The sequence below is a fragment of the Mixophyes fleayi genome, chromosome 3 (assembly GCF_038048845.1).
Source record: "Mixophyes fleayi isolate aMixFle1 chromosome 3, aMixFle1.hap1, whole genome shotgun sequence".
In the NCBI taxonomy this organism is placed as follows: Eukaryota; Metazoa; Chordata; class Amphibia; order Anura; family Limnodynastidae; genus Mixophyes; species Mixophyes fleayi.
The window spans coordinates 313101305-313128702 of NC_134404.1; the positions used below are offsets into that span (position 1 = coordinate 313101305).

At 39.7% G+C, this 27398-nt stretch overlaps 1 protein-coding gene across 1 annotated transcript; it reads left to right on the forward strand.

The window, feature by feature from the left end:
• The first annotated feature begins 1736 nt into the window (after nucleotides 1-1736).
• Nucleotides 1737-19530, forward strand: LOC142144809 (beta-soluble NSF attachment protein). The gene is made up of 11 exons (XM_075204015.1): nucleotides 1737-1946; nucleotides 9063-9142; nucleotides 10176-10292; nucleotides 11695-11741; nucleotides 12566-12643; nucleotides 13127-13182; nucleotides 13759-13843; nucleotides 14558-14662; nucleotides 15112-15180; nucleotides 15384-15434; nucleotides 16604-19530. The coding sequence occupies exons 1-11, from the start codon at nucleotides 1843-1845 to the stop codon at nucleotides 16706-16708; spliced, it is 897 nt and encodes a 298-aa protein (XP_075060116.1). The 5' UTR covers nucleotides 1737-1842; the 3' UTR covers nucleotides 16709-19530.
• Nucleotides 19531-27398: the final 7868 nt, after the last annotated feature.

A 27398-nucleotide genomic window follows, 5' to 3' on the forward strand; every position in this document is an offset into this window, starting at 1 on the left:
TTGTGTACCGGGGCCACCACACTACGCAGTCAAGATAGATAGATGCGTATCATAGATAAAGTACATTCAGTGGTGTGGGGCAAATTGAAAAATATTCAAAATGCACTGACATTATCAAAAACAAGAGGTTGTCACACGCTAAAACTCCAACATGTATATGATGGAGAGGATGGAGGAGCAGCCGTATGTGTAGTGTAATGCAGACCTGTTGAAGGTTTTTTATATATTTTATTGTGGTGCCCAGTGCCCACTCCTCTACGCAGTCCAGGTACATTTATTGGTGCGATTCATAAAAGTTCAGGGTTTTTAATATATTGTGGTGACCCACTCCTCTACGCAGTCCAGGTACATTTATTGGTGCGAATCAAACAAGTTGATGGTTTTCTTATTATATATATTGTGGTGACCCACTCCTCTACGCAGTCCAGGTACATTTATTGGTGCGATTCATAAAAGTTCAGGGTTTTTAATATATTGTGGTGACCCACTCCTCTACGCAGTCCAGGTACATTTATTGGTGCGATTCATAAAAGTTCAGGGTTTTTAAGATATTGTGGTGACCCACTCCTCTACGCAGTCCAGGTACATTTATTGGTGCGATTCATAAAAGTTCAGGGTTTTTAATATATTGTGGTGACCCACTCCTCTACGCAGTCCAGGTACATTTATTGGTGCGATTCATAAAAGTTCAGGGTTTTTAATATATTGTGGTGACCCACTCCTCTACGCAGTCCAGGTACAATTATTGGTGCGAATCATAAAAGTTCAGGGTTTATAATATATTGTGGTGACCCACTCCTCTACGCAGTCCAGAAAGATACCTTGTTGCAACGTTTTGGACTAATAACTATATTGTGAGGTGTTCAGAATACACTGTAAATTAGTGGAAATGCTTGTTATTGAATGTTATTGAGGTTAATAATAGCCTAGGAGTGAAAATAAGCCCAAAAACTTGATTTTTAAACTTTTTATGTTTTTTTCAAAAAAAATCCGAATCCAATACCTTAAATCCGAACCGAGACCTTTCGTCAAGTGTTTTGCGAGACAAATCCGAACCTCAAAAATAACGAAAATCCGGATCCAAAACACAAAACACGAGACCTCAAAAGTCGCCGGTGCACATCCCTAGTCTCTACCTGTCTGTCTGTATGAGTCTGTCTGTCTGTGAGTGTGTGTCTATATTAGGGAATTTAGACTGTAAGCTCCAATGGGGCAGGGACAGATGTGAATGAGTTCTCTGTACAGCGCTGCGGAATCAGTGGCGCTATATAAATAAATGGTGATTATGATTATTAATAATAATAATAATAAAAAATATACAGCACTTAAATAAACCCTACTAATCTTACACTGTTACACTAAAAAGCATTGCAGCATTAATTTTAAGGCTGTTAAGGGTTATCAACATGCCTCTTTTCAAGCTTATATAGCACCTTCTAGTGACATTCTACTATAACAAAGTGTCAATAAAAATACTGTTCATTGGAAGATTGATATTAAATATTCAGAAACATTGTCAACTTTTTTATTTGAATTTTCAACAATAATTTTACATTCTAATCCATATCTTTATAACATATTCACTATTGCTGAAAGGACAGTATTTACTTTTTGATGTAGTCCATCCATAGTAGTGAGTGATAAGTTCCTGGCTGTGTTTTGCCCTCAGTAAACATGGCTGCCAAGATCGTCACCTACCGTCCTGCGACGGTAGTAATGACTACATTTCCCATCACGCCTTGGCTGTCATCGACGGGCAGCGGCTGGGGTCAGTGTCTGTGTTGCTGCAGAAGGCAGGGGAAGGAACGCTCTAGGTTGACAGGTTCCCGGGGATCCCTGACAATGGCTATGGACAACTCCGGTAAAGAGCGTGAAGCCGTGCAGCTGATGGCAGACGCCGAGAAGAGAGTGAAGTCTTCGCACTCCTTCCTGAGGGGTCTCTTTGGGTAAGAGCAGGCAGGAGGTGGGGAGACAGAGGCTGGAGGAGGAGGAGGGAGGGGGCTGGGAGTGGTGTTTTCCTAGCTGGGATACTGTCGCAGGCCTTTTAAATGTCCATCACTCCTATTATACCTTATCATTGTATTAGCCACAGGAATTATTCATATACTGCAGATGATGCTGGCTGACAGATGTCTTGGGTACCATATTATACCAGGACTGAGTGTTGCTTTATCTGGGAACTTTCTATCCAACCAGGCCCTTTAACACTCTGCTACATTAAGCTATAGCGTAAGAGATAAAAAAAAAAATCAATATATTTTTGCATAGGTGTGCCTTCATTTGGAATTTATAAAACATGTGAATTAAACTTAATGGACATATACCATTAGTGGAAGGAAAGGGGATTTACAAGCCTGCTCTTTTCTCATGTGCAGTGTTGTTCGATCTAAAATTCTGATCCAAGTTTGCCTGTGGTGTCAAGTATATCTGGAAGCGCTTCAATCAGCTGGAGAGAATTGACACAGACCAAGTTCTGTATACAAGGAATATTCTCTGATTTATTGATACAAAGATACAAGTTTTTTTTAGCCTACTGAATAAATGAACCCTACCTCATAAGCATACTCTATGGGAAATGCCACTAATTAATTTTCTCATGTATTCTTGAGGTGTTTACTTTCTCCCCCTTCTAAGGACAGATGAGCCTATTATTTTTATCTCAAGGGGAGCTGGAGGTTCATCTCCTGTATGCCATGTCCAACATCAAGAGCACAGCTCCCACACTACAAGCTAGAAATGAAGCTACTTATTGTTCTCATATCTTGATACATAACTTCAGGAGTTCCTATGTCAGCTTAACCTCAAGGCCATGGGCTTACATCTTGTAAAACTGCATATCAGCAGAAAAATGAATAATCTCTTTTAGCAAATAATATATCTATGCAAGTTACAATAAATGGCTGAACAAAGGCTTTATGAGGCCTTAACAAAAAAATCATATTTAACAGTCTCATGCAGTCAAAGTGGTCTCAAGAATTATTGATCCCTATGGTAAACGCATGCCATAGGGATGTCCAGTCCACAGCTTGAGTGTGTTTTCAAATGTGAATGAAGAAGACAGATTACAATAGAGGTCAATGATCTCTGATATATTTATTTTTCACTGGTTTATATGCGTTTGCCATGGACGAAAACAAAATGTATGAATGGAACCCCATAAGAATGAGGGATCGCTGAAGACTGCTGTGCATGTGGCACAAACTGACTGCACAGCCCATTGAAAGTCATACAGACATCGGGATCACTGATCCCCACTTTAGTGCACATTCACACTGTGGCACACGTTAAAGTTTTTCAGTAAGTACAACCTGTACAACACAATTAAGAGGTAATACGTGATCAAAACCTGAATTGTAATGCAAAGTGGGCAGATTCAATTGACCGCGATGTTTCCTAAGAATATTGCGGACACACTTTTTTACCGTTACTTAGGTAAAAAGTAACACTCATTTTTGCTTGCATCCCTATGGGGCGCAAGTAAAAATGAGTATTACTTCTGTAAAAAAAAAAAATCCACGCAAGGTATCTCGTGGCCGTCCGGGGGCACCTTGTGCAAATATTTTGAGAAATTAATTCCCCCCCCCCTCCCCATAGAGTACTTGATAGGAAAAACAAGGCACCTATCTGCTTCAGAGAAAGATATAAATACATGTAGAGGAAAACCTGCTGCAGTCAACAACCTGTGACTTGGAAGAAGATTTAGGGGTATATTTACTAAGCTGCGGGTTTGAAAAAGTGGAGATGTTGCCTATAGCAACCAATCAGATTCTAGCTGTCATTTTGTAGAATGCACTAAACAAATGATAACTAGAATCTGATTGGTTGCTATAGGCAACATCTCCACTTTTTCAAACCCGCAGCTTAGTAAATCTAGCCCTTAAACTTGAGCAGGTCAATGACCCAAAACATCCAGAAAATCCACCCTGCAGCTGCTTAAGTACAGAAAAAAACCATCGACGACCTGTAGTGGCTTAGTCAAAGCTCAGACTACAGAATCTGAAAATTGCTGTTCACCAGAATTCCCCATAAAACCTGATGAACTCCAGCAATATTGCAGTGTCCAGATGTGCAAAGCTGTTGGAGAGACGAACAGCTGGGATTGCAGCTAAATGAGCTTCTACTAAGTATTAAAACAAGGGAGGTGAATTCGTATGTAATAAAAATATATTTTTATATGTACTGGATTTATAAAAAGCTTTAGACTTGACTTGATTTGACACTAGAGTATTTTGTGATGATCAGTGGTAAGAATTCTAGAAGAAATCTATTTTGATTGCATAAAAATAAAATATGAAAATATCAAATGGGATATATAACTTTTTATAGCCACTTACCCTAAAAGACTCGGGTAGATTCACTAAAAAAAAGCGGAGGTGTTGCCCATAGCATCCAATCAGATTCTAGATATCATTTTCTACAATTTATTAGATCAGTGTTAGCTAGAATCTGGTTGCCAAGGGCAACACCTCCAATTTTCCTTTTTAGAACGTTTAGTAAATCTACCCTCTCAGTCTTTGATATTTCACAGTATGCTTATCATAATTGATGTGCCCTATCTATCTTTATTTCTAATTTTTATGTTATACAGAATAGATGTAGATTACTGAAGGGAGTTTGGGGAAATAGTGTTTGCTGTATGGTACATTGGGTGTACTGGGAATTTTAATTCCTTGTGACTCGGAGAACAGAGACAGAATCTTTATGCCATTCATTAGTGCTGTACAACTTAAAACATAATATATATATGTCCCCATCTAACAGTCAGGTAGCCTATATTGTGTTGGAGAGGAGATTGAGAATAGTCTTACAATTTCCTGATCATATTGCTGACATTCGTAGGACGTGGTGTATTTAATGACGGCTGCAACGGATTCATGAGAAAACGAAGAACATGTCTATAATGTTATAAAGTTGTATTTAATCTGGTAGACTATAGCAGGCTCAGTGAGGTAGACAGCGGTATCGTGTAATGTGAATTGTCATTGTGCCATCCGTTGCTATTTTGTCAGTTGCTATTTTTGTATTTTCACTTATTCTTTACAGGTGTTGCTTCGCCTTTCATGAGTCCTGATCCCCAAAATTTTTGCTAATAACAAAGTTTAAAGCTAATCCGTCTATAAATGCCCCACAATGGTTTTGTGTTTTCTGCAAGATTATTTACAGCAAGTGATTGGTGGTGGCAGTATTTGTAAATCTATTCTCCTTTTGGTTTGCTAAATGTAATATACACACACTGGCAAAACATGCTGAAGAGATTGCTGAAACGTTTAATAAGGTGATAATATGTACATTTAAAATGTACATTGAAAAGTAAAATCGGCAAAGTAACTTGATTATCAACATTACTAAACAATTGGGTTTTTTTTTTAGAGAGAACACCAGGCAGTAGTATTTTTTTTTTTTTTTAATTGTTAAAGAACTAGTATTGTGATTGGGTAATTTTGCTTTTAGGAGAAGGGAGTGCTGTGATTGGTTATACCTGCTTTTAGGAAGGACATGTTCACAACAGGGGTGTGTATGTTTCTAGTGCTTGGGTTTAGTATTTAGCTAAGTAAAATATTACATTTTTAAAAAATATGACACATTTTAAATCGTTTCTTTATATTTGTGAACTATTTTGCAAACATGATTCACTACACGAAGGCAGTACTAAACACTATGCACACAGCAGGGATATTGTTAGACATGTCTGGGGAGATATAACCCTTCATTATTCAAGTTGATACTTGCTAATCCAGACTTGCGCAAGCTGTCTATGTGATGAATAAGATTGAGGTCAGGAGACTAAACCACCTGTCCCTTTATCATACTAAATCTGGTAATATGATCGTCTTTTTTCTTTAATAATACACTTTTTTGTTGATAATAGTTTCATTATCCTGTGGGAAATTAAAATTGTGGTTTAAAAAAAGCCAAGCAATAGAAAGTGTAAAAGACTTAGCCGGAATTACGGATATGATTTGGGCTTGACATAACATATTTGCAGATTACACATGTGTGCTTATTATGGCTGCATACTGACTTGTGTGTGAAGCAGTTGGACGTGGCATCTACTGTGGATAAAGGAAATATAATGTGTAATTTATATACACTACATGGCCAAAAGTTTGTGGACACCCCTTCTAATAAGTGTGCTTGGCCATTTCAGTCACACCCATTACTGAAAGGTGCATAAAATCAAGCATACAGCCATGGGATCTCAGACAAACATTAGCAGTAGAATGGATTGTACTGATGAGCTCAGCGACTTACAACGTGGCACTGTGATTGGATGCCACCATTCCAACAAGTCAGTCTGACAAATTACTGCCCTGCTAGAACTGTCCCGGTCAACTGAGAGTGTTGTTAATATCATCATCATTTATTTATATAGCGCCACTAATTCTGCAGCGCTGTACAGAGAACTCGCTCACATCAGTCCTTGCCCATAGGAGCTTACAGTCTAAAGTCCCTAACACACACACACACACACGGGTCAATTTGTTAGCAGCCAATTAACCTACCAGTATGTTTTTGGAGTGTGGGAGGAAACCGGAGCACCCGGAGGAAACCCACGCAAACACGGGGAGAATGTACAAACTCCTCACAGATAAGGCCATGGTCGGGAATTTAACTCATGACCCCAGTGCTGTAAGGCAGAAGTGCTAACGACTACGCCACCGTGCTGCAATACGAAGTGGAAGCTTACAAAACGTGATCGCCGAGTGTTGAAGTGCGTAAAAAATGTCTGTCGTCCTTTGCAACACTCACTACCAAGTTCCAAACTGCCTCTGGAAGCAATGTTGACAAGGACTGATAGATGGGAGCTTCATGGATTGGGTTTCCATGGCCAAGAAGCTGCTCAGAAGCCTCAGTTCACCATGCGCAATGCCATTCGCTTCCATTGGACTCTGGAGCAATGAATGTTTTCTCTGGAGTGACGACTTCACCATTTGGAAGTCTGAAGGATAGATCTGGGTTTGACGGAGGCCAGGAGAACGCTTCTTCCTTGAATGCGTGCTGCCAGTTTGATGGAGGAGGAATAATGGTCTGAGGCTGATTTTCATGGTTTGAATTGGGCTCCTTCGTTCCAGTGAATGGAAATGTTAATGTTACAGCACACAATGACATTTTAGAGAATTATATGCTTCCAACTTTGTGGAAACAGTTTGGGGAAGGACAATTCATGTCTTTAAGTGACAATGCCCCCATGCACAAATCGAGGTCCATCAAAATAAAGGGTTTCCTGGGTTTGGTGTGGAAGAACTTGACCGGCCTGCACAAAGCCCTAAGTTTAACACCATAGAAGACTTTTGGAATGAATAGGAACACTGTCTGCAAGCCGGGCCGTATCTCCCATCATCAGTGTCTGACCTCACTAATGCTCTTGTGGCTGAATGGATGAGATTCCCCACAGCCATATTCCAAAATATATGGGGAAAGCCTTCCCAGAAGATTGGAGGCTGTTCTAGCAGAAAATAGCTATATATAGTGATGGAGAAGTGGCAATTATGCTCTTGTAAGTATTAACAAGGGGTATATTAAAATATGCATGTATGCTTGTATAATGTGAAGTCCACATGAGAGGAATTGACCTAGAAACTGTGTATCTGTTGTTCATAGAGAGGGGTGTTGCTGTGTGTGTGTGTGTGTGTGTGTGTGTCTCAATCTGTCATTTACATTCATAGTCTGCAGACAAATAATGAACATTTGCAGTTATATATAATGTAAGAAACTATTTTTTTTTTAGTTGCATTACAAATTAATTAAATTACATCACAAATTAATCTAGATGACATTCCAGCCCTGTTCCCAAATCGCTTTTTACATTTGTAATTTATCTTCTTTCCTTTCCTTCTTTGCCGGTGGCTGTGTGTGCAAATGGCAGAGAGGGAACAATAGTAGTATAAACACAAAAAGCAATATAAATGTAATTACAAAAGTTTCTTTTGGTTTTTAACATCGCTACATAAATCCTTATTGTAGGTGTTGAATACAAGAGTGGTTTTATGTGCAGGTGATTTGAAATAGTTTCTTGTAAATAACTGGATATAAACAATTCCGCTTTTGATCATGACCAAAGGGCAGCATGGTGGCTAAAAGGTTAGCACTTCTGCTTACAGCACTGGGGTCATGAGTTAATTACTGACCATGGCCTTATCTGTGTGGAGTTTGTATGTTCTCCCCGTGTTTGCGTGGGTTTCCTCCGGGTGCTCCGGTTTCCTCCCACACTCCAAAAACATACTAGTAGGTTAATTGGCTGCTATTAAATTGACCCTAGCCTCTCTCTGTGTGTGTGTGTGTGTTAGGAAATTTAGACTGTAAGCTCCCATGGGGCAGGGACTGAGGTGAATGCGTTCTCTGTACAGCGCTGCGGAATTAGTGGCGCTATATAAATAAATGGTGATGATGATGATGATAAATGACAGACCATTTATATGTGCAAAAATTATTAATAACGTACAAACGATTGTATTTAAATATAAAGTTATTTCTGTTAGAGGATAAAGGTACAGAAGCAGATCCTATATTCAGATAAATGTTTTAAAGCGGATGTTGTAGCATTAACGAATATAATACACAAATTATTCAAGAAATTGAAATGGGAGCTATCATAAAATATTTTTTTTTTTTTTTATTACAGTACATATCTTTTCCAATGTGGTTTTCTTTTAAGATCACGGGTCAAAAAAAAGAAAAAGTCAAACTTTGCTATAAACTCCTGTAATTAGCGCCTGCATCTGATCTGGTTTCCAATTCTACCTAATCTTTTTGTTTATTTAAAAATACAAATGAAAGCTTAATTTTTCCTATGTGATCACATTGAAAACAGTATTTTGGTGTAATAATCCCGCTTCTGATTTTGTGATTCCCCTTATGATAAGAGAAGGCTTAGGTCCTATAGAAAACATTTGTGCAGGAGCCTATTAAAGAAATTTGCAGGGAGCCGCTCATAACCTAAAATGTAATATAAACTAAATTTCATATATCTGTAAAAGTCATTCTATTCTGAGCTGTGTTTAACAATAATGTAGAAGGAAATAAAGCGCAGAGAATAACGTTTTATTTTCCCTTTTATACAGTGGAAACACAAAGGTTGAAGAAGCCTGTGAGATGTATGCCCGAGCTGCAAACATGTTCAAGATGGCTAAGAATTGGAGTGGTGAGTGCCAGTCTGTGTGACGATGCTGCTTTAAAGGGCCGGGCGACTGTGGACAACCTCCCTCTGTTCTTCTGCCTTCTGCTATTGTATCAGTTATGTGCTGGTCTCACCTCACCCATCATTACCTGAAGCCAAGTGCTGGACCCCAATCTTTAGATCAAGGCAGCTTCTGGCTTTAGGTAACTGTGGATGTCCTGGGATAGGAGCCTTCACCCAATTGCCCTTTGAAGGGTTAGGATATCAGTGTGTGTATGTTGAGGTAGGGGGACCTGCCCAAACTGTCCAAGCCCTTTAATGTCCTAGGGCCTGATTCATTAAGGACCTTAAATTAAGATGTTTCTTATTTAAGTCTCCTGGACAAAACCATGTTACAATGCAAGGGGTGCAAATTAGTATTCTGTTTTGCACATAAGTTAAATACTGACTGTTTTTTCATGTAGCACACAAATATCAACTTTAAATTTCAGTGTACAAATAAGCTATCAAGTATTTGTGTGCTACATGAAAAAACAGTCAGTATTTAATTTATGTGCAAAACAGAAAACTCATTTGCACCCCTTGCATTGTAACATGGTTTTGTCCAGGAGACTTGAATAAGAAACTTCTTAATTTAAGATCCTTAATGAATCAGGCCCCTAGTTCTGATGTGAGGTGGAGAATATAGTACATATATATGTAGTTGACTGGACACATATTTACTTGATAAGGAATCGGTGCATCCTGCAGGTTTCCAAAAAGACTCACGTTTTTCCTCTAGTGCCGGCCGATGTAGAGATCACCCCCAAATGCTGCACACAAAGGTGAAGGCAAAAATACTCTATTTTTAGGGTTTAATTCTGGGATTGTTAAAAAGCGGGAAAAAATACTGAGTGTGAGGCCCCTTTGTCAGATACTTAGCGATTACCAGTGAGAGGTCAATATATTGTGTCTGCTGCAACCAAGATTTATTAACGGTTTAACAACTGTAATTTAAGTATCTAACAATTAGTATACTATGTGAATCAATGGCTGATGATAATGTTTTATTTTGTAGCTGCAGGAAATGCGTTTTGTCAGGCAGCCAAACTGTACATGCAGCTGCAGAGCAAGCACGACGCAGCCACCAGTTTTGTAGATGCCGGTAATGCGTACAAGAAAGCTGATCCGCAAGGTAACTCTCCTGATGTACAGTATGCGCGCATTGTTCCAACATGTTTTAATGTTTAAATCTTCGCTCACATGATGCATAAATTATCAAGTGTATATTTTAATTTGAAATGTGTTCATTTAACATTTTTTTCCCCACTTTTGAAAAAGTTTCACTTTTTAAAGTCACTTTACCGTGAGTGTTGTTGGCTCCAAATGGAATGAATCCCTCGCTCTATTTGGTGCCCCCGCTGCCGGTATAGCAGACTGTTAAGTAAGAGTGTCATGAATTAGCAGAGACTGCAGCTTATTGGGGTGGGACCATGGCTGTCCAGTTGTCAGACTATCTTTTGCTTCCTCTATACGGAATCCCTTCTGTGTGTTGAATAAATCTCCCAGTGCTTGTTTCAGAAGATTGGTTTTGCTTTCATTTAAAGGATCAGTAGAAGTCCAAGAGGAGGGAACCCCATCTGACTGCTACATGGGGTGAGGGTACCAGTTAGGATCAGAGGTCTCTTAAGGTGGAGAACAACTTTATGATATTTGGGAATACACATGCTACAGCTAAACATGGTCTTATGGTCTCTTTCTGTACAGGCTATGAGGCTGTGACTTCCTGACCTTTTCCTGATCTGTCATTTGTTGGGACCAAGCTGACCTCGCCCCATACTAGTTATACTAACTGTTGAACAATATTGGCAGGAGGGTAGTAGTAGGTAGTAGATGATGGTATAGAGACAAAAACAAAGCCCTAATCAAACTAAACTGTGCACTTGTTAGCACTCTTCCTAGAAGCTAGAAACATTTCTGTAATATGAATATTATACCTAGAAACATAGAATTTGCAGAGAAGAACCACTTATTTTTGTTTGTTTATTTGCAAGGGATGGTTTCTTTTTTGTAATATTTTCTATCTTGATTTTTAACTATAGCATTAGGTTTTCCCAAACATTCCTGTATTCTTTTACTGTATCCATCCATACTGGAGAAAAACTTCTCCTGTGAACACTGTGGCATCAAATTTTAACCATAAAGGAAACTACCGGCCATAAGCGCAGTATGGATGCGCTTGTGGCCAACCAGGTGGTGCCCACCACAACTACCGGAAGACTATATCATGGATCTATCATTCTTTCTATAGAAAACAGGTCTTCCTTATTGTTTGTTTGTTTGTTTCCAGTCTTCTTCCTTCCAGTTTCAAATTGTGTTTCCTTGTTGTAGAACTATCTTATTAAAATACATTCTTAACTTACATTTACATGAAGCAGAAACTAGAAGAGAGTTGTTGTGTTTAATTTGTGTTTATTAAAAATGGTAACCGTTCTGCTTCAGTATGAATCTTTCATTTAAACTCACTAACCTTTAAAGAAAATGCATTATATTTGGTTAAGTTGCTTTTCATTGTGTTTCCTAATTGCTAACATCAGAGGCCATCAACTGCTTAAATGCAGCCATCGATATTTACACAGATATGGTAAGGAACAACCTCATTCTGTAGCTCTCCGATCATTTGTAAGAAAAATTAAAAAAAATTATGGAACACATCTTTGTTTTTCTCTAAATGGTCGTTCACACAGGCAGCGCAAAACAACGCTAGTTACAGCTTAGACAGAACCTAGTACATTTTCCTTGTTTTAACAGAGCATTAACGTGCTCATCAACACATCTCAAAGCTTCCCTGCAGCATAGTGTAATATACATTTTAGGTACATTGTACATCAGGCAAATGCTTCTGAGCCCTGCAGGCAACGCCAAATGTTATGCAAAGATAACGATTGTCAGAAGGTGTATGTGTATTGTACAGCTCCAATTACTTATTTATTGTTGTACGCAGCACAAAAGTTTTGGCAGGTCTACAGACATCTCAGTGCTGCTATAAGACATGACCTTTACAGAGTGAATGTTTTTTCTTCGTTGGGGTAGTTGTATTTTTCAAACATGAAATGTAGACTCTGTGTAGAAGGTTTAAAAAATAAATACATTGGGATTTCTCTATTGAACCTGTTTTAAGCCATAAGGGAACTTTTTTTATGTTTTTCCCCATACATCCACACGCAAGTTTTCTTTTCGAAATTCTAAAATTCCAGTTGATTGTCTCCTCCCTCTGCGATTTATAGATTAACACGATCATTATATCAAGTCAGTAAACTAAAAAAAGCCTCTATAGTAGGGCAAGTCCCATACAATCATTTATAGTGCAAATCACTTACACAGACTGTTTTTTGTTTCTTTAACATACTATTTAAAATATAATATATATCATTTACTAAAATGAATAACTATTCTTTTCTCTTACAGGGAAGGTTTACAATTGCTGCTAAACATCACATTACAATCGCAGAAATTTATGAGACCGAGCTTGTAGACATTGAAAAGGTAAGAACATAGTTGCTCAAATTATTTAGCTACTGGTTATAAGAAGCAGGCGCACTGCTAAAGTGAACACATAGATATGATATATTCTCTAAGGCAGTAGATCCCAAACCTTTTCAGTTCAAGGCACCCTTAGGGTCTCCATAATTTTTTCAAGGCCCCTCTAAGCCAAAATAATTACCAAGTAGCCCCCCGCCTTGCTTACCACTGTGCCTGACCGAGACACCCCTGTGAGATCACCGAGGCACCCCAGGGAGCCTAGGCGCACAGTTTGGGAACCACTGCTCTAAGATATGATTCAAAAATTTTTTTTTTTTTAAAGTGAGTGCTGTTCTGATACATTCAGCTCACACGTACAGAATCTGAACTTGTTCTGTGTCACATGTCATCCACCTGTATGTGTACCACACATCTTGTTGTTATACTTAATTTGTACTCCTGTATTTGCTTTCTAATAATTAATAATGACTTTTTGTCTGTGCCTAGGCAATTGCACATTATGAGCAGTCAGCTGATTACTATAAAGGAGAGGAATCAAACAGGTAAGTTTCTGCCTTCTTTCCGGTAATATTGTGTAGTGCTGTCACTATATTTGTTACTATGTTACATTTATAGTGGTGTTAGACAGGTTATTGTACAGTCATGTTCTGTGTGGCAGTGGAGGAAGAGACTTTAATCAGGTGCAGTGTAAAATATCACGTATTCCTAAGTGATATCAAAACACCAATGAAAGGTGTTTTGCTGTTTTCTTAAATAATGACTTGTGTGTGTGTGTGTGTGTGTGTGTGTGTGTGTGTGTGTGTGTTGTGACTTTAGCAACATGATGAACAATATGATCACTATGGTTTGTGCATCACCCCGCTCTATATGTAATGTCAACGGATCACTTTCTTGGGTCTGCAGGGTGAAAGCAATTATTGTATGTTCTAATTCTGTGGTGGCTGTGACTGAGTCTTTATAGAGGGTGGAATACAAAAGACCTGTTGCCTGTTGGAGCGTTGGTACGGACTTAACTAATGGAAGCAGCATTAAAATATGTGTAATAAATATGTCTGTATATAAAAAGCACAGACCTGGGTATGGATTATTGAATGGCTGTTCTCATGATCTCATTTCAGCTCTGCTAACAAATGTCTACTAAAAGTTGCTGCGTATGCTGCTCAATTGGAACAGTACCAGAAAGCAACAGAAATATATGAACAGGTTGGTGTGCTGGTTTATCATTAAATAACTATAGACCTACAATTCAAATTTGTCCTATATAGGAAACCTATTAGTATTATATATTATTATGTGAATGTTGTTAGTGGCTCTTTTATATAATGCAGCACACTCCTCCGATAAAGTTAGAGAAAAAAAACTATTTCTATAAAAAAAGAAAAGAAATAAAATAAGTTAAAAGTTATACTAGTAAAAAAAAAAGTAAGCCCAACTCTCTTGGGCGCTTAAACTAAACTGAGGAGCTACAGGGGGTTGCAGGGGGGAGGGTTCTGTCAGCATTGATACGTTAAACAAGTTAACTAGTTAAATGCCAACTCCACGCTCCCCTCATACAACCCATGGTAGCAGTGTCCACCAGATGGGATGAAAGAAAATTAACCAAAATCTTAACCTCCTATATATGATCGGGATTGAAAATTATTTGATTTATATCAGGAGAGAGAACAATGCGGGATTGAAAATTATTTGATTTATATCAGGAGAGAGAACAATGTGTTGCATATTGAAATGTTTAGCAGAATAACAGGATAATCCACATTAATAAAAAAATTAATTATGTGGTATAAATTTATTTTCACTATCTAATTGATCAGGAAATCTGTGTGCTCCAGTCCTGTCACCCTCCATAATCTGGGTATTTATTTATTTATGCATCTGGTTGATTTGCTGACCAATCCAAATTCTAATCTTTCCTAGGTCGGTACCAGCACGATGGATAATCCGCTACTGAAGTATAGTGCAAAAGAATATTTCTTCAAAGCTGCTCTCTGCCATTTCATTGTAGATGAACTGAATGCCAAGGTAAACTTCAGTTTATGTATTGAAGTATAGGATTCATAATGAGATAATAGTCAGTATTGCTGCAAGTACAAACAATTTTATTACCTACATCCAGTGGAAGCAGCCATTGTGTGGGCTGTATTGATATGCATGAGAATGTAGTCTATCAATTCACTGTAAACCAGTGACATCAATGAGACACATAATAAGGAGGCATGAGGCACCTGTATTTCAGAATGCAACCCTTTCAATTCACTAGTGACTTATGGCAATACTTTTATGCCCTATTGAGATCACAAGTTCCGATTTCATTAGTTTATTTCATTCATAGTCTGCATTCATAGTTTCATTCATAGAATTCATAGTCTGCATTCTCAATAATATGAGCCTCCCAAAACATCTACCACTACGTGCAGACGGGTTCTCTGCTGTTTGATTACAATGGATTGTGAGCGGTTTCTGTTTTGCAGATTGCAGTGGAGAAATATGAAGAAATGTTTCCTGCATTTTCAGATTCAAGGGAATGTAAGCTATTAAAGGTCAGTCTGTACCAGTGGTGTCTGTGTTATAGGCCAGGATAATGAGAGGGAGATGGGAGCAATATCTTTGCATGGCACATGTGATGTGGAGTACAGGGATGCCGGGGAATACTGATGAGTCATGTTCTTACAGGAGATGTGCAGAGTGACACCTCTCTGTAGGTCTTTATGCATATTTAGCATGCTGTCTTTGTTTTTCCCAGAAATTGCTTGAAGCTCATGAAGAACAGAATAGCGAAGCATACACCGAAGCTGTAAGTAACAGATTGTTATGTGACACTACATAGATACTGCACAATACGTAATACAAATGCTTTAAATTTGACCTGGTCCTCTTGTCTAATTTGCGTGCAGAAACATTTAAACTATTGATATTCTTACCTGTTAACCCATTGTCTTCTAATTGAAAAGAGAGGTTGTATTCTGAGCATGTGATACCTCTGATATATCTCTAGACTGGCAAAGAAAATCTCAAAACAGCAAATACTAAAGTTCAAAAATGAGGAATGCAAAAGGTGGGGAGAAGGTTTTAGAAGTAAGCTTCTATTTAACAAACAAACAATACAAAAACAACGTTTAATAAACACCGTTAAGAAAAATGTCCTCAGTGCATATCTTTTCCTATACACTATATGTAGTTTTTATCAGTGACTGTAGAATACATTTGGTGACTATGAACTACACCCAATATAGGTGTTAGCAGTGATTGCTGTACTGCAATGTATAACTCATAATCACTTAACACAGGAGAAGGAAAGTCCTTCTGTTCATGGGCTGCTCATCAATCAAGGAGTTCAGTTTTTAGCAGCATTTAATAAGGAAGCACTTTAAATATTTATTATGTAGCTGTTTGGGGGACAGACTGAAATACACAGTGGTCTGATTAGCAGAGAGCCATGTTTGTGGGTGCTTATAGCCTGCGGGGTTATGCTGTCATCACTTCCACTTGGGGTGCTGGACTTTGAGTGGAACAGCTCTGAATACACGCAACTTTATGTATACAAACAATTACAAGGTCCGAACGCACAGGAATCCAGCTTAGTTGAAAAATTCTTCTTTATTTATTGCAATTGTAGGGAGTTAAAGTACAAAAGTACATAACTTTAATTCTCTGAAGAATTTTACAATGATGCTAGATTTCATGGTGTGTGTATCTTCTGGCAGTACATCTACAATGTGTTATGGATTATCCCACAGTGGGACATGTATACCAGGCTTCAGTGATGTGACTAGTTTCTTCTGAATTGATAGGCTGCATTTTCATGAATATTGTGCCTTATCCATGTCCCACTATGGGATAATCCAGCCTGGTGTTTCCCTTACTGCACCACAACAGATGTACTGACCTAGAAGATGGTAAAATACTCCCATTTTGTTGTATTTCAATTCAAAATGTTTAATTTTCTCTTTATTTTAATTTCAGGTGAAGGAATTTGATTCCATATCTCGTTTAGATCAGTGGCTAACCACCATGTTACTTCGCATCAAAAAATCAATCCACGGAGATGGCGACGGAGACCTAAAATAAGTCTGATGATTGCTGCAAACATACATCTGATCCCTCTTTACTTTTAGTCTTTGTAAATGATGTATTTTATTTACTTTTATACTTTTCAGCTCCAATAAAGTCTGTAGTACAACACAATGCTAGTGGCTGCATGGCCTCTAGCACTGAAAGGATTTCATAGTAAACATTTTATATGAATTATACCTATTTTAGTATGGGGATCCAAATATTTAAAAGGATTCAAATTATACTTTTATTTTTATGCATAAGGCCAACTTTATTGTGGGAGTAAAAGGAGTTATGTTATTAAATTGCACCCATTGTCTACACACAGTGTAGGTGGTTTGTGGGCTAACCGAATAGTCATCATCATGCAGCCAATCGTTTTACTAGGAGCTAGGGCCTCATGAATAATGACTGTGGCTCATCAATATTCGTCATGATGTCTGCAGTTATTGAAGTCATAGGGCTAGATTTACAAAGCTGCGGGTTTGAAAAAAGTGGGGATGTTGCCTATAGCAACCAATCAGATTCTAGCTGTCATTTTGTAGAAGGTACTAAATAAATGACAGCTAGAATCTGATTGGTTGCTATAGGCAACATCCCCACTTTTTCAAACCCGCAGCTTAGTAAATCTAGCCCATAGGCAGCATTCTCCTGTCTATGGCTGTTCCCTTTGAGGGCTTCACATGGATTTCCCTGCTGTAGGAGGATAGATCATTTCACAAGCCAAAGTCAAGCCAAATCAGAGATAGCTGTGTCTTATTATGGTGAATACTTAAAACAGGATGCAAAAAAGGATCTATATTAATCTTTATTGAAGCATAAAGCACGGCACCTTATTTCACTGTAAAATGTAGCACTGAAAGACATGAAGGTTGTGAGCTACTAAATAATCTTGAGTGTCTTGCTCAAATTACTCTCTGTAATTATGGCTACCATTTGTATATTTTCAGGCCATAGCCATGTTATAAGGGCTCTTAGGGTATCTCCACATAAACGTATTATTTTCTAATGTGATGCACAGGTGAAGGGGCCTTTAAATAGCTTTACTCACCACCTGCAACGGATCTCCTGCTGCCGCCTGCTCGGCTCCTTCAGTCCTGGGGGTAAATGTATCAAGCTGCGAGCTTCCAGCGGGTTTGAAAAGTGGAGATGTTGCCTATAGCTTGCTATCAATTTGTAGAATGTACTAAATAAATGATAACTACAATCTGATTGGTTGCTATAGGCAACATCTCTACTTTTCAAACCCGCCGTAAGCTCGCAGCTTTTGGAAATTTACCCCCTGGAGTCTAGATGCCAGGGCTTGCCACGAAAGAGTGTTGCCTTAATAGATTACTGATAATCATGAGTTATTGCTAGCTGGGATATCTGTGATCACTGTTACAGGCGATCACAGCACTGGGGTCATGAGTCCAATTCCCGACCATGGCCTTATCTGTGTGGAGTTTGTATGTTTTCCCCGTGTTTGCGTGGGTTTCCTCCGGGTACTCCAGTTTCCTCCCACACTCCAAAAACATACTAGTAGGTTAATCGGCTGCTATCAAATTAACACTAGTCTCTCTGTCTGTGTGTGTTAGAGAATTTAGACTGTAAGCTCCAATGGGGCAGGGACTGATGTGAATGAGTTATCTGTACAGCGCTGCGGAATTAGTGGCGCTATATAAATAAATGATGATGATGATCTATTTCTATAGAGATGCAGGGGGGGGGCACGAATCAGCCCACCACCCTTGCCTATACTCGTAAGAACTAGCTGGTTACATTTGAAGTGCGTTTCTGGGGTTGCACTAATTACTTAAAAGTATTTTTGGGAAGAATCCTGAAACTGTGTTTTATTATTTTATTGTTGCACATTTGTTTCTATTTAAAGGTCATACAGTAAAATTATATTTATTGCAGTCTTCTACTGTAAGAAAGCCTTTGACCTCAATAAAAAAAACAATACAACGTTTACTTAGAAAGATTAGAAAAGTTATTCCGAGCGAAATTGATGTATCTTTGAAGCATAAACATTTGTCTTGTCATGAAGAAAAAAACCAGCTGGCCATTAAATAGTTAATTAGTCGGGTACATTGGCATGACTTTATTTTTCGTACACCCTGCAAAATAGTTCTTCACTGTGTGTAGGCAACAGATACAATTTAACATGTTTCTATGAAATTCTTTCAGACTACAGTCATTGCACTTTTAAGTTTATATTGCATAAAATTATTTGTCAACAAAACATGTTTTTGGTAAATATTCAATAATGAAAATGTTTTATTTTTAAGGTCCAAATTTCTATATGTGCGTGTATGTGTGGGGTTTTCTTTTCTCTGTGTTTTTAATTTTGGGGGGGGGGTTATTCACTGACTTTATCTCCTAGGAAGCAACATGGCCCATTTTGATGTGAGAGTATGGGAAATCACTTATCGCTAATCGTTATTGGTCTATATTTAATACATAATTGTTGATTTATTTTTTAGGGGCGAGGATTTTTTTTATTTTATTTTTATGTAAGTGATTTTTTTTTTCATTTAAGAGTATCTAAAACCAGTATTTTTGCACAGTTGTGAAAATATGCATTACTAATCTGTGTCACAATAATAAGTTGCAATAGTTTTTGTAGTCTTGTGTGTCTTGGTAAAACTTAGATTTTGTGGAAATATTGTGAAATAGTGGACAGCATGTGTGTGTCAGTTGTGTAAAATGTGATGCCGCGGTTTTCGATCTATGTAACGGACAATCTGTCTTCCTTCTAGGTGTATAATTATGTAACCTATATACTGTAACTTAGCAGGAAATACATTGTTTCTTTTTGTGTGCACATGTACAGTTAATAAAGTGACAATATGTAACCGTATTTGTTTTATTTTTGTATGTGTGTGTGTGTGTGTATATATGTATGTATGTATGTGTGTATATGTATGTATATGTATGTATATAGGTGTATATATACAAATACTTAGGGGAGGCAGCAATCGATGCAGGTCTCACTGGAGCCAAACCCTCTGCCTCGGCGGTCTCTGCCACAGCAGGGAATGCGTTCCCTCTGTTTTACAGCCTATAAGCACATAATGTTTTCAATACTGCACATAAATTGCAAAAAATGCAGTTTAATAAATTTACCTCTTGCATTCAAACTCCCTATTGTCAGTGTAAAAAGTAAATTACTGTAAGTCCAAGGCCCTTCCCTTACACCTTTTGGCATCAAATAAATTAATCATGAAACAGAATTACCATTTCAATTGAAAGGATAAGAAAATTACATATTTGGTGATATATAGCCAAGGTTCTGAGTGGCTTTGTAATGGTTAGACGACTGGGTCACAACATCTCCAAAACGGCAGGTCTTGTAAGGAGTTCCCAGTATGCAGTGGTTAGTGCCTATCGTAAGTCCAAGAAAGGACAACTGGTGAACTGGCAATAGGGTCATGGGCATCCAAGGCTCATTGATGCACATGGGGATTGAAGGCCAGTCTGCCTGGTCCAATCCCACAGAAGAGCTACTGTAGCACAAGTTGCTGAAAGAGTTAAAGCTGGTTATAATAGAATGGGGTCTGAACACACAGCGCCGCAGACCGCTCAGTGTGCCCATGCTGATCCCTGTTCCCCACCGAAAGCTCCTACATTGGGCATGTGAGCACCAGAACTGGACCATGCTGTAATGGAAGAATCACATTTCTTTTACATCACGAGGATGGCTGTGTGCGTTGTTTACTTGGGAAAGAGATGGCACCAGGATGCACTATGGGAAGAAGGCAAGCCGGCAGAGGCAGTGTGACGCTCTGGGCAATGTTCTGCTGGAAAACCTTGGGTCCTGGAATTCATGTGAATGTTACTTTGACACATACTACCTAGCTAAACATTGTTGCAGACCAAGTACAACCCTTCATGGCAATGGTATTCCCTGATGGCAGTGGCCTCTTTTAACAGGATAATGCGTCCTGCCACACTGCAAAAACTGTTCCGGAATGTTTTTAGGAAAGTAACAAAGAGTTCAAGGTGTTTACTCCAAATTCCCCACATCTCAATCCGATTGAGCATCTGTGGGATATGCTGGAAAAACAAGTCCGAGCCATGGACGCCCCACCTCGCAACTTACGGGACTTAAAGGATCTGCTGCTACTGTCTTGGTGCCAGATACCATAGGACACCTTCAGAGGTCTTGGGAAGTCCATGCCTCGATGGGGCAGAGCTGTTTTGGCAGCAAAAAGTTGGCATACACAATATTAGGCAGGTGGTTTTAATGTGACTGAACGGTGTGTGCATAGATATGTCACATTTAATTATAACATGCAAATGAAGGGGGATTTCTCCTCTTTATTCACTAGTCTAAAGTCAGACCTTCATAGGTGTGGGCGGCTTATTATCTCTTGGTTTGGTTGACTAATTGCACATCAAGATGACTTTGTTTTCAAATGATTCCTGTACATGTTCCTGAAGAGGTTATTAAACAGATGCATTAGTGTACATCTCCATTTATCAGGATGGGTAAACCCCACAGATAAAGGTTTTCCATCTTGACTAGATACTGAAAACTATTTTAGGAAATATTTTTATGCCAAGCAGTTTGAGCCAATTTCTGGCCTGGTTTTCACCACCGGGAACGCTCATTAGTGTTTGACTACAACATTATTTGACTCTGAAATCCCTATATTCAAATTATCCTGCATGGTAAGCTTGCGAGCAGGGCCCTCTTACCTCTCTGTCTGTATGTATTACCCAGTATTGTCTTATTAATGTTTGTTCCCAATAGTAAAGCGCTACGGAATTTGCTGGCGCTATATAAATAAATGATGATGATGATGGTTTGATTAGATGCATTAAACAATTGCAGTCAAGTACAGATCCATCCCCTCTGTCTTTAATCTGAGATCACCTGGATTTTCTTCCAGGATTAGCTGGCACCATGTCTCTCTCTTGGGGAGGGAATTTGAGATTAAAACTTTAATATATGATTTTGTAGATGGGGCCTTGTGTAGGTCATCTAAGCGGTATAATGCTCCTCATCCAAAGCTTTCTAAGTATCTGCAGATTTGCTCCTTCCAAATACAATCCCTAAGAAATAAGCTATTGTGACCTCTTACTCCTTTTGAGATATTGTGCGATTATAATCAAACTTTACAACATGTTGAGATGTTTTAACCATAAATGATAGAAGAAGATGCACTGGAGGGTAATTTTGTGCTCCTTTAAGCACCTAACAACAAATAGTTGAGCTTTTCACTTCAGATTTCGGTGGCAAGCCATAGAGGTATATTTACTAACCTGCGGGTTTGAAAAACTGGAGATGTTACCTATAGCAACCAATCAGATTCTAGTTATTTATTTAGTACATTCTACAAATGACAATATCCGGTTGCTATAGGCAACATATCAAATTTTTCAAACCCACCCAGTTTAGTAAATATACTCCGTAGACTCAAATATCTGTATTTCTCAGAAGGCGACCTGATTAATTTTATTAGACAAACATTTCAGCTCTCTTTAATACCTTAACAAGTGAAACACTCTGGGAAAAGGAAATTGAGACACAATTAGAGAGCTCAGATTAAAAAAAAAATTCAATAAGGAATTAAAACAAAATAAAAATCCAAAACAAAATAGTATTTGATCTTCTAGAAGTGGGACTGTTTGAACACCTCCAACTCAATAATATTACTCCAGACCATTAACTTATTTTAAGATAATCTGATCACATTTCCTTGAACAAAGGTATCTACTCTTTAGAATACACTGCTCACGGCCAAAAAAGGTTTGACCCCCTAGACACAAAATTAATTGGGACACCGATCCTGGGCAGGCCACCAAAGACTAAGGGGTATATTTACTAAACTGCGGGTTTGAAAAAGTGGAGATGTTGCCAATAGCAACCAATCCGATTCTAGCGGTTATCTTGTAGAATGTGCTAAATAAATAATTAGAATCTGATTGGTTGCTATAGGCAACATCTCCACTTTCTCAAACCTGCAGTTTAGTAAATCTAGCCCTAAGACTCATTGACCATAATTAGAGATAAAGGCTAAATCTTCAATCTAAATACCAATAAAAGAGAATTCATAAAAGATCTATTACAGGTGGACTGCTCTCCTAATATCTTGGACTGGAAACTCAGTAAAATGCACATCATCTTGTGACTTTTATATATTTTCCAAGCCCAAATCCTGCACAAGTTATTCAGCAGTTGCAGTGTCAGATATCAATGTTTATATGTGTAGGAAGACAGCCCTGGGTGCGAAAGTGCATATATAAATCTGCAAAGAAAGGAGGCCTGGGTGTTATCAACCTGAAATTGTACCATGTCTGAAGATATGACTGGCTCACTCTCGAATCCCATCCCAACACTAGTCCCTCTTTGTCACAACACTTGTTTTCCCCTGGGTTTATTAAAAAGGGCATTACAGGACAATACACAGAGGCTGTTGTTAAAATCTCAACAGCTATGAACAGACACACAGGGGCAATAAGTTATGAGGGTATCCCAGAACACTATAAAGCTGAACCAGGTCCAGGAGTATGGTTGCACAAACAGTATCAGAGTCAGTGATTGAGGTGGGAAGGCAAGAGCATGAGCCCAGTAAAGAGTTGAAAAATGAAGTCGATGAAGCTGCCATGCTGAAGAAACAAAAGGAGGAGGACATGAGGTAAGAGGCCCCTGCTCGTAAGAGCTTACAATCTAAAAGGAAGATGTAGACAGGAGACACATAGTGGTGAGTCAGTATAAGGAAACTAGAAATCTAACTGGAGGGATAAACAAGAGTATGTGGTAGAAGGATGGGAGCATAAACGAGGGTGAGGAATACTTTGAGTTTGTGAAGAAGGCACATGAAGAGGTGGGTAGAGGAGGACAGGGGAGAGGTTAGATAGTGGAATGGTAGGCTTTACTGAACAGGTGGGCTTTTTTTAAGGGAACGTTTGATGTTTTGCAGGCTAGGATAGGCTGATAGATCGAGGAAGAACAGGGGAGGCCAGTAAGGAGAAGGGTGCAGTAATGAAGGTGGGAAATTATCAGAAAATGGATGAAGATTTTGTTGATGTCATTGGAGAGGAGGGTCTGATACAAGTTATGTTGCAGGATTGGAATTGATATGGGAGATGGAGAGGGAGGAGTCAAGGATGACACCCAGGCATCGAACTTGTGTAAGAAAGGAGATATTGCTATTGTCAACATTGATGGAGGACGGGAGGAAACTTTTGAGGGAGGGAAGACAATAAGTTCAGTTTTGGACATGTTGAGTTTATGGGAACATTGGGACAGCCAGAAGGAGATGACAGAGGTAACAGGATACCCGAGTGAGCAGGGAAGGGGAGAGGTCAGGAGATGAGAGGTAGATTTGGCTGTCGTCGACATAGAAGTGGTACTGGAGACCAAAGAAACTGATAAGTTCACCCAGTGATTAGTTATACCAAGACTAGAGCAGAGGGCCATGGACAGAGCCCTGAGGGACTCCTGCAGAAAGTGGGGAAGAGGGGGAGGAGGAGCCCAAGGTAGATATAGAGAAAGAGTGGTTAGAGAAGAGGTGAACCGAGAGAGGACAGTGTCAGAAAGGTGGGAAGGAATGAGAACGAGGGGGCATGTTGAGGGGGGAGAATATATAAGTAGAGAATGAATTTCCTCGCCTGTGGTGGGGCAGAAGGAGCACACTGGATGATGGCTGGAGGACAATAGGGGGTATGAGAGAGGTGGGAGGAGGAGATTTTATTTCCAATTAAATGAATTCTGGAGATCAAAATGGTGGGGAAGTTAGTGGCAGAGAGGGTGGATGGGACGGCAGGAAGGGGAGAGCAGAGCTAGGAGTTTGAAAGTGACAAAGAGGCGATGGGGGTTTGTTGACTGAGATAGTATGACAATATGTGTAGACCTTTGTCTTTTCACTTTGTGGATAAAGCAGGATTTTAATTTTAGCTCACATTACACCACTCCATGGTTTCTTCTCCTTCGCAGAGATCCAACACAGGCTCCATATTATTATTATTATTATTATTTAAGCACCTACAAATAAAACACCTGTATAGTAGTTTCTTTAAAGGGTCATGCATCATTTGTATTTATTTTCTCCATCTATTTGAAATAGTGAAGAATCTGAGACATCAGAGATTTCACCTTCATTTTCATTAAATTCCAAAAAAAGGATTTTTATACTTACGATAAATCCCCTTCTCTGATTCCATCTGTAGGGCACTGCTACCATGGGGTTGTAGCTGGGGATTGTGGAGTTGGCACTTAACTAGTTAAACTGTGGCTGCTGACAGACTCCTCCCCTCTGCAACCCCCTGTAGCTAGTCAGTGTAATTCTAAAGCCCTCAGGTAAAGTGAGTCGAACAACCAAGAAGCAAACAGCAAAATAACAGAAGGGAGGGAACGCAGTGTCCCCCAGTTGGAATCAGAGAAAGGGATTTATCGTATGTATAACAATCCTTTTTTCTCTTTCTTCCAATCTGGGGGACACTGCTACCATGGGGACTTACCAAAGCAGCCCCCCAAGGGAGGGACCGTCCTGAATGCTCAGCTCGTAGCACGCTACGGCCGAATGTAACATCCAAGGATGCAAACTCACTGAACTGATAAAATTTGGTGAATGTATAGACCGAGGACCATGTGGCCACCCGGTATAGCTGATCAGCCGAGGCCCCATTCCGCTTAGCCCAGGAAGCCCCCACAGACTTGGTGGAGTGTGCCGTGGGTAGGCACAGTCCGGTCAGCCCTAAGATACACCTGTTTTATTGTAAAGGTAAGCCTTCTAGCAATGGTCTGCTTGGAAGCTGGCCAGCCTCTTTTCCGGGAATCGACTAGGACAAAAAGAGTCCGTACGCCAGATGTCCGAAGTTCTTTGGACATAAATACCTAATGCCCTGACCACATCTAAATATTCTAAGGTGGAACCTGCAGAAGCATCTTGGAACACTGGCACCACTATTTCCTGATTAATGTGAAATCCGGTAACACTTTCGGTAGAAAGGAAGGGACAGTCTGAAGCACCGCCCTGTCATCATGGAAGACCAGGAAAGGCTCCCTGCAAGAAAGAGACCCAAGCTCTGAGACTCGTCTAGCTGATGCTATGGCCAGCAGGAACACCACCTTCCATGTAAGAAACCTAAGGTCCGCTGACTGTAAGGGTTCAAAAGGAGGTTCTTGTAGCATAGATTGTTCCTCCCACGGCACCGTGAGATTTGGATTTGGTACTAAGGGAGGTTGAATGTGCAGGACCCCCTCCAAAAAAGTATGGACTTCCAGAAGCTCCGACAGATACTTCTGGAAGAAGATGGAAAGAGCCAAGACCTGGACCTTTAAGGATCCCAGGCGCAGCCCTACATCAAGATCGTTTTGAAGAAAACCTAGCAGCCAGGACAAATGAAATTTACTTGTATTGTGTGCCCAGTCTTCACACCATTTAACGTAGATGCGCCAGATTCTATGATAAATGTGGGCTGACACTGGTTTCCTGGCCAATAACGGGGTACTCACCACCCTGGAGGAAAACCGTTTTGACCGCTTCAACAGCCATGCCATCAAAGGTCCTGATGCTGAAAAGGACCCTGTAGAAGGAGGTCGTTGTGAAGAGGCAGCAAAAGTCCTTGACCCACCGCCAAGAAAAGGATGTCTGCATACCATACCCTGCGGGACCAATGGGGTGCTACCAGTATAACTGGGATTCCTCCCTGCTTTACCCGCCGGAGTACTTGGGGAAGTATTGGAATGGGAGGGAAAAGATACCACAGCCGAAAAATTTCAGTGCATTGTCATTTTGTCCACCGCCACCGCTAGCGGGTCCCTTGCTCTTGCACAGAATCTGGGAACCTGCCGATTGTGTCTGGACGCCATAAGATCCAGATCCGGAAGGCTCCACTTCTGGACTAATAGCTGAAACACTTCTAGATGGAGCGACCATTCCCCTGGAATTACTGTGTGGCAACTTAGGAAGTCGGCTTCCCAATTTAGAATGCCTGGAATGAATACAGCTGACAGAGATGGGACAAACTGTTATGCCCAGGCAAATATCTGGGCTGATATGCCCATTGCCCTTGGAATCCTTGTCCCCCCCGTTTGTTGACATATGCAAACGCCGAAGCATTGTCTGATTGTAATCGTATTGGGAATCCCTGAATTAGGGACTGAGCCCCTTTGAGAGCCATTAACATGGCCTTCAACTCCAGGATATTTATTGGAAGGGAACTTTCTTGTTCTGACCAAAGACCGTGAAGGTGCAAATGTAGCATCACTGAACCCCAGCCCTTTAGACTGGCATCCATTGTTAAGATGATCCAGGAACATGGGGCAAAGGATCTGCCCATGCTTAGGTGTTCTTGACTCTTCCACCATCTGAGAGATAGACGAGCCTCTGTGGACAACATTATCCTCTGGTGCTCCAAGTGGAGAGATGAACCTGACCACTTCTTTAGGAGATCTCCCTGAAAGCAGCTAGAGTGAAACCTTCCATAGGGGATCGTCTCGAAGGTTGAAACCATCTTGCCCAGTAACCTCATGCAAAGAAGCATGGAAGGTTTGTGACTGTCTAGGACCTTGGTCACTAGGTCCTGTAGTGAGCAAACCTCGTCCTGTGGAAGGAAAATTTTTTGTCTTCTGGTGTCCATTATAAGACCTAAAAAAATCATCCTCTGGACTGGTATTAACTGCGACTTCTGGACGTTTATCAACCAACCGTGAAGCTGCAGGGTCTCTAAAGTGAGGTGTAAAAGCTGACAAAGGAGCTGATCTGAAGGG